Genomic DNA, 14,393 nt, shown 5'->3' on the forward strand with positions numbered 1-14,393 from the left:
ACTATATCCATTTATCTATCCCCATCCACCCCATCCATCCATCTACCCATTTCCATAAACCCCATATCTCCATCCCCATATACCATCTATTTCCATCCATCCATTCATCTATCAATCCCCATCCACCCATCTATCTATTCCCGTAACCCTATACATGCATCTATCTATTCCCATACATCCCATCTATCCATCTTTCTATCATCATACAGTCCATGTATCCATCCATCCATCTATCCCCAGACACCCCATCCATCCATCTACCCATTCCCATATACCCCATCTATCTGTCCCCAAACAGTCAAACATCCATCTATCTATCCATCCCCATAGACCCTATATAGGCATCTATCTATCCCTATTCGCCCCATCCATCCATCTATCCCCAGACACCCCATCCATCAATCTACCCATTCCCATACACTTCATCTATCCATATATCTATCCATCCCCACACACCCAATCTATTCATCCCAAATACACCCCATCTATCTATCCCATCCACCACATCTGTACATCTATGTATCCCCATACACCCATCCATCCCACCCATCTTTGTATCCCGATACACCCCATCCATCTATCTATCCCCATACACCCTATATGTAAATCTATGTATCCCCATACACCCATCCATCCCACCCATCTTTGTATCCCGATACACCCCATCCATCTATCTATCCCCATACACCCTATATGTAAATCTATGTATCCCCATACATCCTATCTATCTATCTATCTATCTATCTAACCTAGTCATTTATACCAAATATATCACTATGTTTGAGGTCAGATTAGATGATCACAGTGGTCCCTTCTGGTGTTAAAAATCCATGACTCAAGGAATCTGAGTGCCCGCAGTCAATATTATGTATTATTATCAAACCCTGATCTGCTGGTATTTTTTCCTATCTGTCTTTCTTCACTGGGGTATAGTGTAGCTGATGTTTAGATTTTATGTAACCATGTACAATAGCTGGCAAGTTCTGCCAAATGTTTGCTTTGTTGTGGACATAACTTTGTTATTGAAAGCAGGTTGTGTTTATTTGTACTTTGTCCGATATTACACAAGCAGAGCTGCCTTTTGGCAAAAAAGAAAAAAAACAATTAAATCCAAAAAGGAAAAAGCTTAAAGACAGTGCAAAGTGAATCAATGAACAGTGAGTTTGTTAGATGGCATGTGTATAACTAAAAGGGTGAAGGAAAAAAGCATCTCATCTGCAATATTTAGATAAAGGCATAGATCTGTATGGAACTGCATTTTATATAGTAAGAGCCTGAGCTGTAGCCAAGGAAGTAAATTGAAAGACTCCAATTGACTTCAGTGGGTTTTGGGTCATGCTCCATAAGCATATAGTTATAGGGAGTGAGTTATCACTTCTGGGTGTGAGCTTGCATGCCTGAATCTCACAACGTGAATTTGCACAAGGCATGCAAGGACTGGGTCCTTTATGCACAAATGGAGAGAAGCAGCATGGCTCTTGCACATTGCACTCAGCAGAAGTGCCTCATTTTGCTGCCTCCTGGTCAGTAGCAGTGCCTGCTGAGTGACGGAGAGCAGCAAGGAGTAAGGGCCTTGGCTTTGCTGAATATAAACAGAACTGCTTAACTGTGTGTCCGAGGACCTGTACTGGTAATAGCAAAAGTTCTAAGATGAGTAGTGGGCTGATGGGCTAAATTTCGTGTCTGGCTTTGGGTTTCCTTTCTCCGTGCGCTGCCCATTTCTGTGGCTAGGTGTTGGGGAAGTCGCAGGAGGGAGCTGGCTTGGCCACATGGTCAGATTGATAGTGATCAGACCAGTGGCAGCATTTTGAGGGAGGCACACAGATTAGATAACTTTGTGGAGCTGGGTAATTTTACAGCCATTTTATTTCATGGGAGAAGAGCTCTCAGTAAGGGGATAGTGTTCTAGCCTGGCACTGGTCCCACTCTTAAAACCTTTTGGATGCAGCTACCTTGAAAGGCAGTGTGCATCAGCAGCTAGCCTGCTGGAGTGGGACCTAGAAGATATGGGTTTGAATCCTGACTCTCGGCAAGTTGCTTTTCTGTGCCTTTGTTCCCCCTCCTATCCTTTGTCTTGTTTATTTACGTTGTAAGCTCTTTGGGGCAGGGCCTGTCTCCTGATATGTTTGGACAGTGGGCAGAATAGCGCAGTCGGATCTCAGCTGGGGTGTCTAGATGTTATTGGAATACAAATGCTGGTCCCTTTTACCTGGGTGATCCATCCACAAAGTGTCCTTTCCAGGCCAGTGCTCAAGAGAGGAGGAGTCTTGTCACTTCCGATACTCTGCTGGCTCAGGAGAACAGAGCCGTGGGATGGATGGATGTGCATGTGCATGTCTGAAACCACAACAAACTCAGTGCCCTGAGGCTTTGCTTTAATTCCAGAGCCACTAATACTGATGTGCAGAATTTCCCTGCTGTCTAGAATGTGGTTGTGGCTGCAATTAGCTCTCACCAAATAACAACCAAGCTCCAGATTTCAGAGCAAGGGGCCCTACTCAGACACATGTTCATCCCTGTGACGGGCGGGGCCAGCTTTAGCCCTGGGATAAGCAGGTACTGCGCTCTGGGAGTGCAATGGCCCAAGCTAAGCCCAGCAGCACGTCTATAGAACAATGGGTTAGAACGGTGGAGACCGTTCTTGCTTTGAGACCATCCTGGAATGCTGCCTTCAGCCTGGAGAGCCTCCATATCAGATATAGACACATAGGCAGAAACTTGGCAAAAAACTTGCTTCACCGCCCTCCCCGCCCCCATCCTGTTTTCAACCTCAGTAGGGGAGAGTAGGGTTTTGGCACTGCTGTTTATATGTATCTGTTGGCTGTAAATGCAGCAGGAAGAGGCACCCTTTAAAGTAGCACAAGAGGGGGTGTAATTAGGAGCAATGGGATTAAACAAATCAAAGGAAACTTCAGGCACAATCTTCCCAGCATTAACATCTATTTTGCAGTGGAATGAACTCCACATGGAAGTCCATTGCTTGGGATGTTTAAAACTAGCCTCTGTGAAGCGCTGGGAATTACGTGCCTGATGCTGCATTTACTGATGTCAAAAGTAGATTAGCAATGGATTTTAATGGCAGCAGGACTGGGGATGGGATAGATGATCTGCAGAAACAGTCCCTGTTCCTAAGTGTGTCCTATTTGTCATAGATGATCAGATAGTATTGGAAATATTTACTAGCTAGCAAGACCCAGGGCATCCACTTTCACTGCTAAACTATGGAGCTTGTATGCCCTGTACCCTGTTGATCTACTCGGTCTCTTCAGGGCAGCCCCTGCCTATATCTTGAGTCACATACGTTCCAGCGCAGATTCTATGCTGCGCCTCTCTGGAGAAGCAGAGGTAGAGGTGGGCAAAGATGGCTTTATGGAGAAGGGTATGGGGGCTGGAGCAGAGATCAGCCCCTCTGTTTTCTGCATGTTGCTGTAAATCGGCCATGAATGATACCTCTTCTGTGCCAGTTTTGCCCACCTGGTTTCAGTGGGTGTCGGCTTACACCACCCCTTGAGGAGTCACGCTCTTGTTGTGATCCACCCAGTCTCGCACCTGATTGTCTCACAGACATCCCTAAGGACAGGTGGGCCTGACTGTGATAACTGTCACCCCAGCTGTGACAAGGATATAAAAACTACATTGACTTAAAAGGAGTCACTCCTGATTTACTGCGGTGGAAGCAGGAGCAGAATTAGGCCCTGGTTGTCACAGCTCTTCCTTTCCCCACTCTCGGATGCTGATTCACCTCAGCCCCATTGCCCCAGAGAGGCATCAGCAGGAAATTCAGGCAGGCAGCTGCTGCTCGGGGCTCCTGGATGGGACAGGGAGTGCATTCTTTGCTAGGCTGTGGTTTGCTGACTCTTCTTTTTGTGTCTTGTGTAACAGAACAGAGCTCCCAGTATGGGGAGCTCACTCACAGTCCATGGCTTTTGTGGGTTTTGCATTCATTGGGCATGATCCTAATCTGGTCCCGGCCGCATCAGCCTGTGATTTCATTGGGATCACTCTGGATTTACACCAGAACCTAACCCAGAATGTCTCCTTCAGCACATCACTGTCCACAGCAGCTGCTTGCTGCCTCATCTTCTGCTCCCCCATGAGCCTCAGCCATGGATGGGATGGATGGGGGGGGGGGGAGCAAGGCACCCCCTGTGCCTGACACATTGGGTAAAATGTTGCCTCCTGGCTGATAGGCTGCTGCTGCGGGTTTGGGTGAGTCTCCTCCCCTGCCCAGAAAGGCAGCGACATAGGAGGTCTGGTTGCTACTGCTACCAGCTGGGGGGGGGGGCACTGCTGCCTCCCTGGGGATCTCCGTGTGCTGCACGTGGGGGAGGGTGGATGCTCTGGGCATGCTGTAGGGGAGGGGGCACACCAAGGAGCCGGCTCTGGGGGCACCATGGGGTGGGGGATGCTGAGAAGCTGTCTGTGGAGGCACCACGGTGTGTGTGGGGAGACCCAAGAGCTGGCTCGGGGCGGCGGGAGGGGAGGCCCAGGAGTTGGCACTGAGGGGTGGGAAGGCCCAACAACTATCTCTGGGGGCACCATCGGGGGAGGCCCAGAAGCCATCTCTGGGGGGAGCTGTGGGGTGGGGTATGCCAAGGAGCCATCTCTGGGGGCGCCATTGGGGGGGAGGCCCAGATGCTGTATCTGGTGGGGCTGTGGAGGTGGGGAGATGCTGAGGAGCTGGGTCTGGGGGTGTCGTGGGGGAGGGGGCAATGGTGGCCTGGGGAATAGCATTGCCACTGCCAGGCCTTTTTTACTGATACGTCTCCGTGAGCCACAGAGAATATCAACTTATTGGGTTGCCACAGCTCCCTGTGGGGAGGGAGGGGGAGTCAATCAGGCTTGAGGCCTGGCTGGTGTGACCACCTCACCTGGGCTGACAGTAGCGTAGCTAGCAGGGTTCAGTGGAAGCAGCCGCTTCCCCTCAGCATGTTTTCAAAAAGCTGCGCCTGCCGGGCTGGCGCTGACAGCAGCACGGCTGGAGGAGCCGTGGGGTGGCAGGCATGGAAGCTGCGCCTGCCGGCCGGCGCTGACAGCAACACAGCCAGAGGAGCCATGGGGGGCGGCAGACGCGGCCGGAGGAGCGAGGGGGCCGGCTCCTCGGCTCAGGGGCCAAGCGCTCCCTGGTCCCCCCCCGCCCCTTGCTAATGTGGTGGGTGGGGGGAGGCGAAAGGGCCCCTGTGCCTTTAAGACCATCTGGCTGGCGAGCCCTGCATGGAGCGCACCGAGCACCGGGAGCAGGCTGGGGACAGGCAGCGGCGCAGGAGGGAAGGTGAGCGGGAAGGGTCTGGTGCCTTGCACTGGGGAGTCCGGGTGAGGGGCTCCCTGGGGCTGGGCCCGCAGGGCAGGGGCGCAGGCCATGCTGTCTGGACGGGAGGGGCCCTTGCGTGGCACAGGAGCCTGGAGTCTGGGGCAGGGGGGACGGGACCCCGCGGGTGGGGCCAGGTGGCACAGCCCGGCGGGGGATACCTGCAGAGCGTGCTGGGCAGGAGAGACTCTCCTGGGACCGCGAGGGAACGGGGGGATATCCGCATCCCCGGGAAGCCCGCAGGAGTCCTGAGCCGGTCCGGGGTTAATCTGGGGGGGGGGGAATGGGAGGAGTAAGGGGGCATGGCCAGAGGAGGAGCCAAGGGAGGGTGCCTTTTTTATGTTCACTCCCCCTACACTTAAAACCTGGCTACGCCACTGCTGACACTTGAGTGAACCAGGGACCTTCAGAGCCAAAAGCATCAGTCTGCAGCTTGAGCTGGAGACTCAGGCTGTAACAGACTCTCATCCTCTAGTTCAAGCACAGAGAGGGACCCAGAACACTCTGAGCAGTGATCTACAGATGCACTGTATGATCCACCACCAGTCCAAATCCCCAGGCCAGAGACTAGCAGGATTTCATGTCTGCTTCATCTCCACATGCCTTCCACTGGGGTCTGTGTGGGGCTCAGGACTGCATTGTTCAGCCCTGCCATCCGTTCTGCACTCTCAGCGTGGATTGGCTCCATTGCCAGTGTTCAGGAACCTGACTCTGTCTTGGCTCTCTCCTGGAGGCCTGTCAGAACTGTGTCATTTCACTGATGGTCTGGCGCTTGGACAGACCAGGAGCTCTACCTTTCTATGAGGTGATCGTGGCTCAGACATCGCAGGACAATAATCCAGCCTCCTCAGCGGCAGTTACCCAATGTTCATTTGCTGCTCATTTAACTGACTCTGATCCTGGCCTGAGTGATTTTAAGGAACTGACAAAAACAGCCTAAAGCAACAACATTCCAGTGTAGGTCCCGTCCCGTTGTGCAAATATCCATTTATACCCAGTGGTGCTGGAACATTTTTAGCAGTGGAGGTGCTGAAATCCAGCCCCCTTTCCCCTCCGAGCTGGGGCTGGGAGCAGGGCTGTGTTTCCAGGAGAGGGGAGATCCGGACAGACGTAAGGGGGCCAAGGTTGTGACCAGAGCTGGAGGTGGGCGTGGGGACAGGAGCGGAGCTGGGCAAGGGCCAGCAATTGAGACCCTATGTGTGGGGCCAGGAGCAGAGCCCCGGCCATGGGGCTGGGAGTGGGGCCCCGGGAGTGGAGCCCTGGGAGTTGGAGGCTGGGCACGGGGCCTTGGGAGCGGAGGCCTAGGAGTGGGGGGTGGGGCCAGGCCCAGGGCCAGCGGCCAGGGAGTGGGGCCAGTGGCCGGGACCCGAGCCCTAGGTGCCAGGTTGGGGAGCGGAGTGCAGGGCCAGCTGCCAGGTAGTGGGGCCAGCGGCCAGGGCCGGTGGTGGGGACTGGAGTCCTGGGTGAAGGGCCAGTAGCAGAACCCCGGGTGTGGAGCCAGCGGCTAGGGAGTGGGGCATGGGGCCAGCCCCCAGGACCCAAACCAGGGAGTGGAGCTGTGTGCGCGGGTCCAGTGGCCCTGCATAAAACCTGGGGGTGCCGCACACTGTGCACCCCTACTTCCTGTGCCTATGTTTATACCTGCAGTACTCTCATCGATTCATAGATTCCAAGGCCAGAAGGAACCACTGTGATCATCTCATCTGTCCTCCCATATAACACAGGCCATTGAACTGCCCCATTATAATTCCTAGAGCAGAGCTTTTAGAAACACATTCAGTCTTGATTTAAAAGTTGTCAGTGATGGAGAATCCAGCACTCTCACTGTTAAAAACATACATCTACTTTGTGGTGCAAAGCATCTTTCAAAGGCCTGCCACCTTCACTATCCTCGGGCATCAGGAGATGGGTTCAGAATGGGTTTTGCTGGCCTCAGACAGACACTTTAGCTAAGACTTGCCTTGCAATTGGTAGATGCTGATAGAAAAACTGATTCTGCCTAACTATGGACCCACATCTAGCAGCTGCTGAGTAGCACAGTGATTTCAGCTGGAGTTGAGGGTGCTCAGGTCCTCACAGGAAGCACTCAGCACCTTGCAGAGTGGGGCCTTAGTGCATAGTCTAGCAAATGTTTTACCATTGTAAGCCCTGTTCTTAGTTGTATTAAAACTGTCGTTGATGACAATGGTGCAAGATCAGGCCTTTAGGATAGCAAATAAGGATATATACACGCACACATCTGTATAGACTTACAAATGAAAAAGCAAGCCAAAAGACATGGCAAAAACAATGCTATATAGGAAACAAACAGGTTCTTACCTAGCCCAGCCCTTGCAGACCAGCTGTCTGCTCCAGTCGGATTTTGGTGGGTCTGGCATCACCAATGTAGCTCATACTGGGGCATCACACATAGCAAGAGATGACAAGTCTGAACTATGAGGGGAGGAGTGGGGCAGGTCCTTTGATGAGCACTCCTCTGGTGCTGTTTATTTGGAGGCATCAGGGATGAAAGTAACTTACAGGACTTACCGGTACTGCCGCAGTCCTGAGGGGGGCGTGGCCTCATCCGGAAGAAGTGTGGCCTCTCAAGATTTAAAGGAGACCCAGGGCCTTTAAATCAACCAGGGGCTCCCAGCTGAAGAGGTGGCTGGGAGCCCCCCAGGGCTCAGGGCAAATTAAAGGGCCGGGGTTCTGGCCGCCGGGGGGAACCCCGAGCTTTGCGGGGCTGGAGCAGGGATTTAAAGGGCACAGAGCTTCTGCCACTGAGGGGAGCCCCGAGCCCTTTAAATCCTGGCCCCAGCCTGGCCGCCAGAGCCGCGGCCGGGATTCAAAGGGCTCTGGGCTGTCTGCAGCCGCGGGGAGCTCTGAGCCCTTTAAATCCTGGCCCCAGCCCAGCTGCCGGAGCTGCGGCCGGGATTCAAAGGGCTCTGGGCTGTCTGCAGCCACGGGGAGGTCTGAGCCCTTTCAATCCCTGCCGTGGAAGCCAGTGCAGTCCAGCATAGCGTACTGGCTCTTGCCGGTACACCGTACCGGACCAGACCAGCTTACTTTCACCTCTGGGAGGCATCCACCAGCTGATTTTCAAGCAGTTGGATTTCCTGACACCTATTTGCTGCCAGCCCAAGCGGTGCTTCCCAGGTGGGAGGGATGGAGTAAAGGATGCACTGTATGGAGGATGCCCCTCAGTGGCAAATCACACCTGCTGCCTTTTGAAGCGCCTCCAGCCGAAGGGTGGCAAAGCACAGGGATCTGGCACAAACCCCTTTCGGAGCATTGCCAATTCCCCGGGAGTGTCAAATATAAGGACTCCAGCCCACGACAGATCTCACTTGCTTTTCAGCATTAATCCCCCCCTCCCCCTGCATGAATCTGATCACAGTCATTTCCGTTCACATGCCCCTAGGTGTGCAAAACTCCAACTGGTGTTACATGCTCATACAAATTCCAGAACTAGGGCCTTCCCTACAGGCAGAGCACATAGCAATGCCTAGCACTAAGGTTGCCTTGCTTAAGAATTTCTGTTCTAATAGGCTGTTTTCAGTACCTGAAAAATTTCTCCAGCTTTCACCTTCCAGGCTGATATTTATAGGTCTGTTCTCTGCCAGGGGGTGAATTTTTTTTTTAAGATTGAGCAAAAACAGTTCAGCTATTTTTGAGTAGGCAGTGGGTGAAAAAGATACATTTTTGGCATGATAAAGAAAATCTGTTGTGATCATTTTTTTCAAATCGCACTAACCCCGCAGCAGTTTCCAGGTAGAAACTTGAAATCCAGCCTGAAATAGTCTCTAAATTGGACATACTAGTAATAGCAGGGATCATACCTCGCTCCTAGATAGCGCTTTTCATTAGCAGCTCTCCAAGCACTTTACAAAGGAAGGCAGAATCATTGTACCCATTGTAAAGATGAGGAAACTGAGGCACGGGTAGGTTTGTTCCTTACAAAGACCCATTGGAAATCTTTTTTTGGATTTAGCTGAGCTATCATCACTCAGAGTGGATTTTCAAAGGAGCCTAATGGAGTCAGAAGAACATACATTTTTTAATTCACAGGAAAGGGTTCCTCCACTAGCACTACCCCACTGTTCTGGTGACACTGCACATGCGTGTGGGGGGGGCGGGGGTGAAGTGGAATTTCTCTTTTGGCATGTAGGTCCCATGTGGAATCTGATCTCGAGGGTGCGCCGAGGCAGAGCTCCTAGCTTGGGAAGGCATTCCTTATTGCAACATTTATTTGTATCCCCACTGTCCAACGTGATGCCTGCTGTTTCGTTTACTACATGGCATCAGATTTGTGCAGTGAATGAGGCAGGGGTCCCGCAGAAAATAATAGCATGTGATCATAGGGGCAGGGCTACATAAGGAGGCCCGTTCTGTCTATCTTAGATAGTTATATGGCCCCATTACCTTGACAATGGATTTGTCTTCATATCACCCCTGTGAGATAGGACCAGTCTATTAGCCCTATTTTACAGAGGGGGTACTGAGGCACAGAGAGACTAAAGACTTGCTCAAGATCACGCAGAAAGCCTGTGGTGGAGTGGGGAATTGAACCCTAAATCCTAGGCATGCACCCTAACCACTGGACCATGCTTCCTCTGTCAATGCCTGCTTTTTCCATGTTCTGGCAGAGCACAATGGCTAAGGTCAATAAGACTGGCACTTAAGGTAGAGAGCAGTTTATCATGTCTTGCTTGGTGGTGGTTATTCTTTAGTTTGGTTACCTCCTTGTATTTCCCCATTGCATAGCAGAAGAATTCACATCGCCTAATAAGCTCCCGCTCTGTGATCTTTCAGCAGATGTTGTTTGTTTATGTAACTTTCTGCCTATGGTTTGCATCTCCTCTGCTTGTGATTCAGTGCCTGGGACATGGAACACATTAATTTGCCCGGTAAAGAGAGTGAATCCAAGTGTGATAGACAGTAGAGTCCAAGGTAGGGCTCCTAAACACTCCGATATCTCACCCTTCAGAGACTTTATAATGGTCTGAAAATGTACAGGTAAATACTTCACCTCCTTCAGCCCAATAGATCTAGGGACTCCTTAACAACTGCAAGAGCTCAGGGCTGGCTAACGTTAGTCTTTAGTGTGGATCCGGTCCTGCGCCTATTGGAATCAATTGCTGTACATACATTTAGTAAGAGACAGTTTCTGCCCCAAAGAGTTTACAGTCTAAATGGATGAGACACTGGAGGTGATATTATCCCCATTTTACAGATGGGAAGCTGAAGCACAAAGACTTTTAAGTGACTTGCTCAAGGTCATATAAGAAATCTGGGGTAGATCCAGGAATTGAACTCAGATCTCCTGAGGTTTAGCCCTGTACATTAGCCACAATATTAGCCTTCCTCTCCAGATTACTTTGAAAGTCCACTCTACCTAAATGAGCAGGAATCCATGGATATTTTCTCCCATACATGCTGGGAGAGGAGAAAATCAGCGCTGAGATTCTTCAGTGCAGCTCTGAGAGCAGAATTGCACCCTGGGAAAGCAAATCCTTCATTTCATCACAAGTCTTAGCAAAATAAAATAAGAAGAAATTACAGTTTAAAAAAAAGGACAGGAATTTTTACACTGTAAAAATGAATAAAAACAACTGGCAGAACACTCTCTTCATGTGGCTTAAAATACGCTATGTACAGTAAAATAATTACAACCCAGTCCTGCTTCCCTTTAAGTGAGTGGGAGTTTGCCGTTGATTTCAATGGGAACATGACTGGGCCCATTGTTAACATTTAGAATGGAATTGTTGTATAAGGGTGGTATTTCAAAGGAGCTTCAGTGAGTTAGTTGCCAAACTCCCATTGATTTGTTTCTAACTGCCTTAGAAAATCCCATCCTAAATATTCAGTAGGTTGCAGTCAATTCCACTGCAGGGGGAAATTAACCTAACTGGTTATAATTTGCATTTAGGTCTGGAAGCGTCAGAAACCACTGGACAGAGATCTACTCTTTTGTCGAGAGCCTGGCTGAGAAGTTTATAAGGTAAAGTTTTCACAAGAGGAAACTTCAGTTACAATATACATAGTGACAGGTTTCAGAGTAGCAGCCATGTTAGTCTGTATCCGCAAAAAGAACAGGAGTACTTGTGGCACCTTCGAGACTAACACATTTATTTGCGCATAAGCTTTCGTGGGCTACAGCCCACTTCATCTGATGCATAGACTGGAACACACATACAGAAGATATTTATACATACAGAGAACATGAAAAGGTGGAAGTAGCCATACCAACTGTAAGGGGCCAATCAATTGAGATGAGCTATCATCAGCAGGAGAAAAAAAAACTTTTGAAGTGATAATCGAGATGACCCATAGAAGGTGTGAGGATACTTAACATGGGGGAAACAGATTAAATTAGTGTAATGGCCCAACCATTCCCAGTCTCTGTTCAAATCTAAGTTAATTGTATCTAATTTGCATATTAATTCAAGTTCAGCAGTCTCTCTTTGGAGTCTGTTTTTGAAGTTTTTTTGTTGTAAAATTGCCACCTTCAAGTCTATCACTGAGTGGTTAGAGAGGCTGAAGTGTTCTCCCACTGGTTTTTGAATGTTATGATTCCTGATATCAGATTTGTGTCCATTTATGCTTTTACATAGACTGTCCAGTTTGGCCAATGTACATGCAGAGGGGCATTGCTGGCACATGATGGCATATATCACGGTAGATATGCAGGTGAACGAGCCCCTCATGGCATGGCCATGCCATCATGTGCCAGCAATGCCACTCTGCCATGTACATTGGCCAAACCGGACAGTCTCTACGCAAATTTTACAACAAAAAAACCTTAAAAAACAGACTTCAAAGAGAGACTGCTGAACTTGAATTAATATGCAAATTAGATACAATTAACTTAGTTTTGAACAGAGACTGGGAATGGTTGGGCCATTACACTAATTTAATCTGTTTCCCCCACGTTAAGTATCCTCACACCTTCTATGGGTCATCTCGATTATCACTTCAAAAGTATTTTTTTCTCCAGCTGATGATAGCTCATCTCAATTGATTGGCCTCTTACAGTTGGTATGGCTACTTCCACCTTTTCATGTTCTCTATATGTATAAAATATCTTCTGTTTGTGTGTTCTAGTCTATGCATCTGATGAAGTGGGCTGTAGCCCACGAAAGCTTATGCTCAAATAAATGTGTTAGTCTCTAAGGTGCCACAAGTACTCCTGTTCTTTTTCTGAATATACATAGTGTTTCACCTGCTGCTTTCTTAGAGGCTGCCGAATATGCTGAGACAATCTTGTGTATGATGTGGATTTGTTCTGTCTGTTTCAGTCCAATGCTGCGCATGTCCTTCATTGTCTTTTCCTCGCGAGGCACTACGATCATGAAGCTAACAGAAGACAGGTAAATACTTCACCTCCTTCAGCCCAATAGAACTAGGGACTCCTTAACAACTGCAAGAGCTCAGGGCTGGCTAACGTTAGTCTTTAGTGTGGATCCGGTCCTGCGCCTATTGGAATCAATTGCAGTGCTTCCATTGGGAGCAGGATCGAAGGCCATATGCAGCCCTTTGGTATCTCATTTGCAGCCTTGTGGCAAGCAGGTAGCTCAGTGTGCTGGTGCTCTATCAAGCTGCATTTCTAAGGCAAGCCTGGTGCTTGCAATCCTGGAGCCAGTTGCCTGCTCTAGGTACACCAGCGCCACCCCACTGATTTCAGAAGGGCAGTTCTGGGGTAAGAGAGAGCGGGCCCTGGCGCTGCATGCAGAGGACACTGTGTGATAAAGTGCTGCAGTGTTCTCCAGGAGCGGTCCAAAGCATTTCAGCAATCAATCCTGCATGGTCCTGGGTATTGTTTTGCAAGAAGTGCTTCCTACTCACACCATCTGCTTCGAACGCCATGCCACTGCAAAGCCAGCCAGAAGACAATTGCATACTGTGCTCCAGTGAGAGAAAGGGGAGAATCTGAGACTGCAGCAAGCCCCCTTTTTCTGCCCCCCTTTGCAACCAAATTCACTCTCCATTGATTGAGTTAGGGCTGAACTTTGTCCTCACACAGTCTGTTTCCCTCTCCCCTCTGCTATATCTATCACACTGGCCATCTCTCCTTATGTCTGGTGCTGGTAGTGCTGTGTGCCTATGTCAGTCGGAAGCACTTCTTAAAGGGAGGAGAGGGGGATTGGAATAGTGTCTAACCGACATCCAGAGACAGCCTCCCAGATCCTTCTGCATGTTCTGGGTCCTGGCCCTGAAGCCTACTGCAGGGTTTCCATTGACTTCACTGGGCTTTGGATCAGGCCCCAAGTGGGTGTCTAGGGGCCGGAGCTAGCTTGTGTTTACCTTGCTGAGGTGGATTTGCCCTTTGCAAGGTGAAAGGTTGATGCTAACCCTGTGGTGATGTTGGAAACCTGGCATTAAAATGTTCCCTGATCTAACCCCCCTGCCGCATGCCATTCCCGGAGTGCCATTTCAGCTCACCTTACACCTTGAAAGGGCAGAATGCACTCCTTGCCCCAGGGACGTCCCTCCTCAGAGCCTCAGATTTCACCTCTGTCCCACAAAAACTCTCACTGCCTCGCTGTTTATTACTGTGCTGCCCAAATGGCTGGATCACCAAACGAAGGCTGGGGAGAATGTCCCAGGTATTTATGAATGTTTCTCTGCAGCATCTGACTTTTGGGCTTCCTAGGTCCTTCCTTTGGGGACCTACTGCTGTTATGAGTGGCCTCAAGACAGACTCAGAGCCCCATTGCGCTAGGCGCTGTACATACACAGACAGCTATGATTCTGATACCCTCATGTTGAGTGGCACCTTCCATGAGTGGACTTTGAGTGAACCCTACATGGAATAAGGTGCTATTCAAGATGAGTGACAGTATCAGAATCTGTCCCAGGATAAGGAACAGTTTGTGCCCACAGATGTTTATCGGGGGAAAGAGGGTTGATCACTTTTCATTGGGCCAGATTAGGAAGCCCACAACATTCGGACGCTATTTTCATACACTTTGGCCTCTTATAGTTATTTTGGGTCAGACCATAACTCAAGATTTAACCAGCCCTGAGGGCTGTCCGAATCATGAGTTTTGGTTTGCACTTTGTAGTGTTTGGGGCCATTGGAATGAAGATTTCAACCCTGAGT

The 14,393-nt window shown here is 49.8% G+C and overlaps 1 protein-coding gene across 2 annotated transcripts in view; it reads left to right on the plus strand.

Annotated features, from left to right (window-relative positions):
• The window catches only part of ANTXRL (ANTXR like), an 80,462-nt gene that overhangs the window by 9,054 nt on the left and 57,015 nt on the right, over nt 1–14,393 (plus strand). For both annotated transcript variants that reach the window (XM_039481624.1, XM_039481625.1), the window contains exons 2-3: nt 11,220–11,291; nt 12,589–12,660. In XM_039481624.1, coding sequence (XP_039337558.1) covers nt 11,220–11,291; nt 12,589–12,660 — 144 coding nt within the window. The remainder of the gene's footprint in view (nt 1–11,219; nt 11,292–12,588; nt 12,661–14,393) is intronic.

Source organism: Mauremys reevesii, linkage group 7, assembly GCF_016161935.1.
Source record: "Mauremys reevesii isolate NIE-2019 linkage group 7, ASM1616193v1, whole genome shotgun sequence".
NCBI classification, from domain to species: Eukaryota; Metazoa; Chordata; order Testudines; family Geoemydidae; genus Mauremys; species Mauremys reevesii.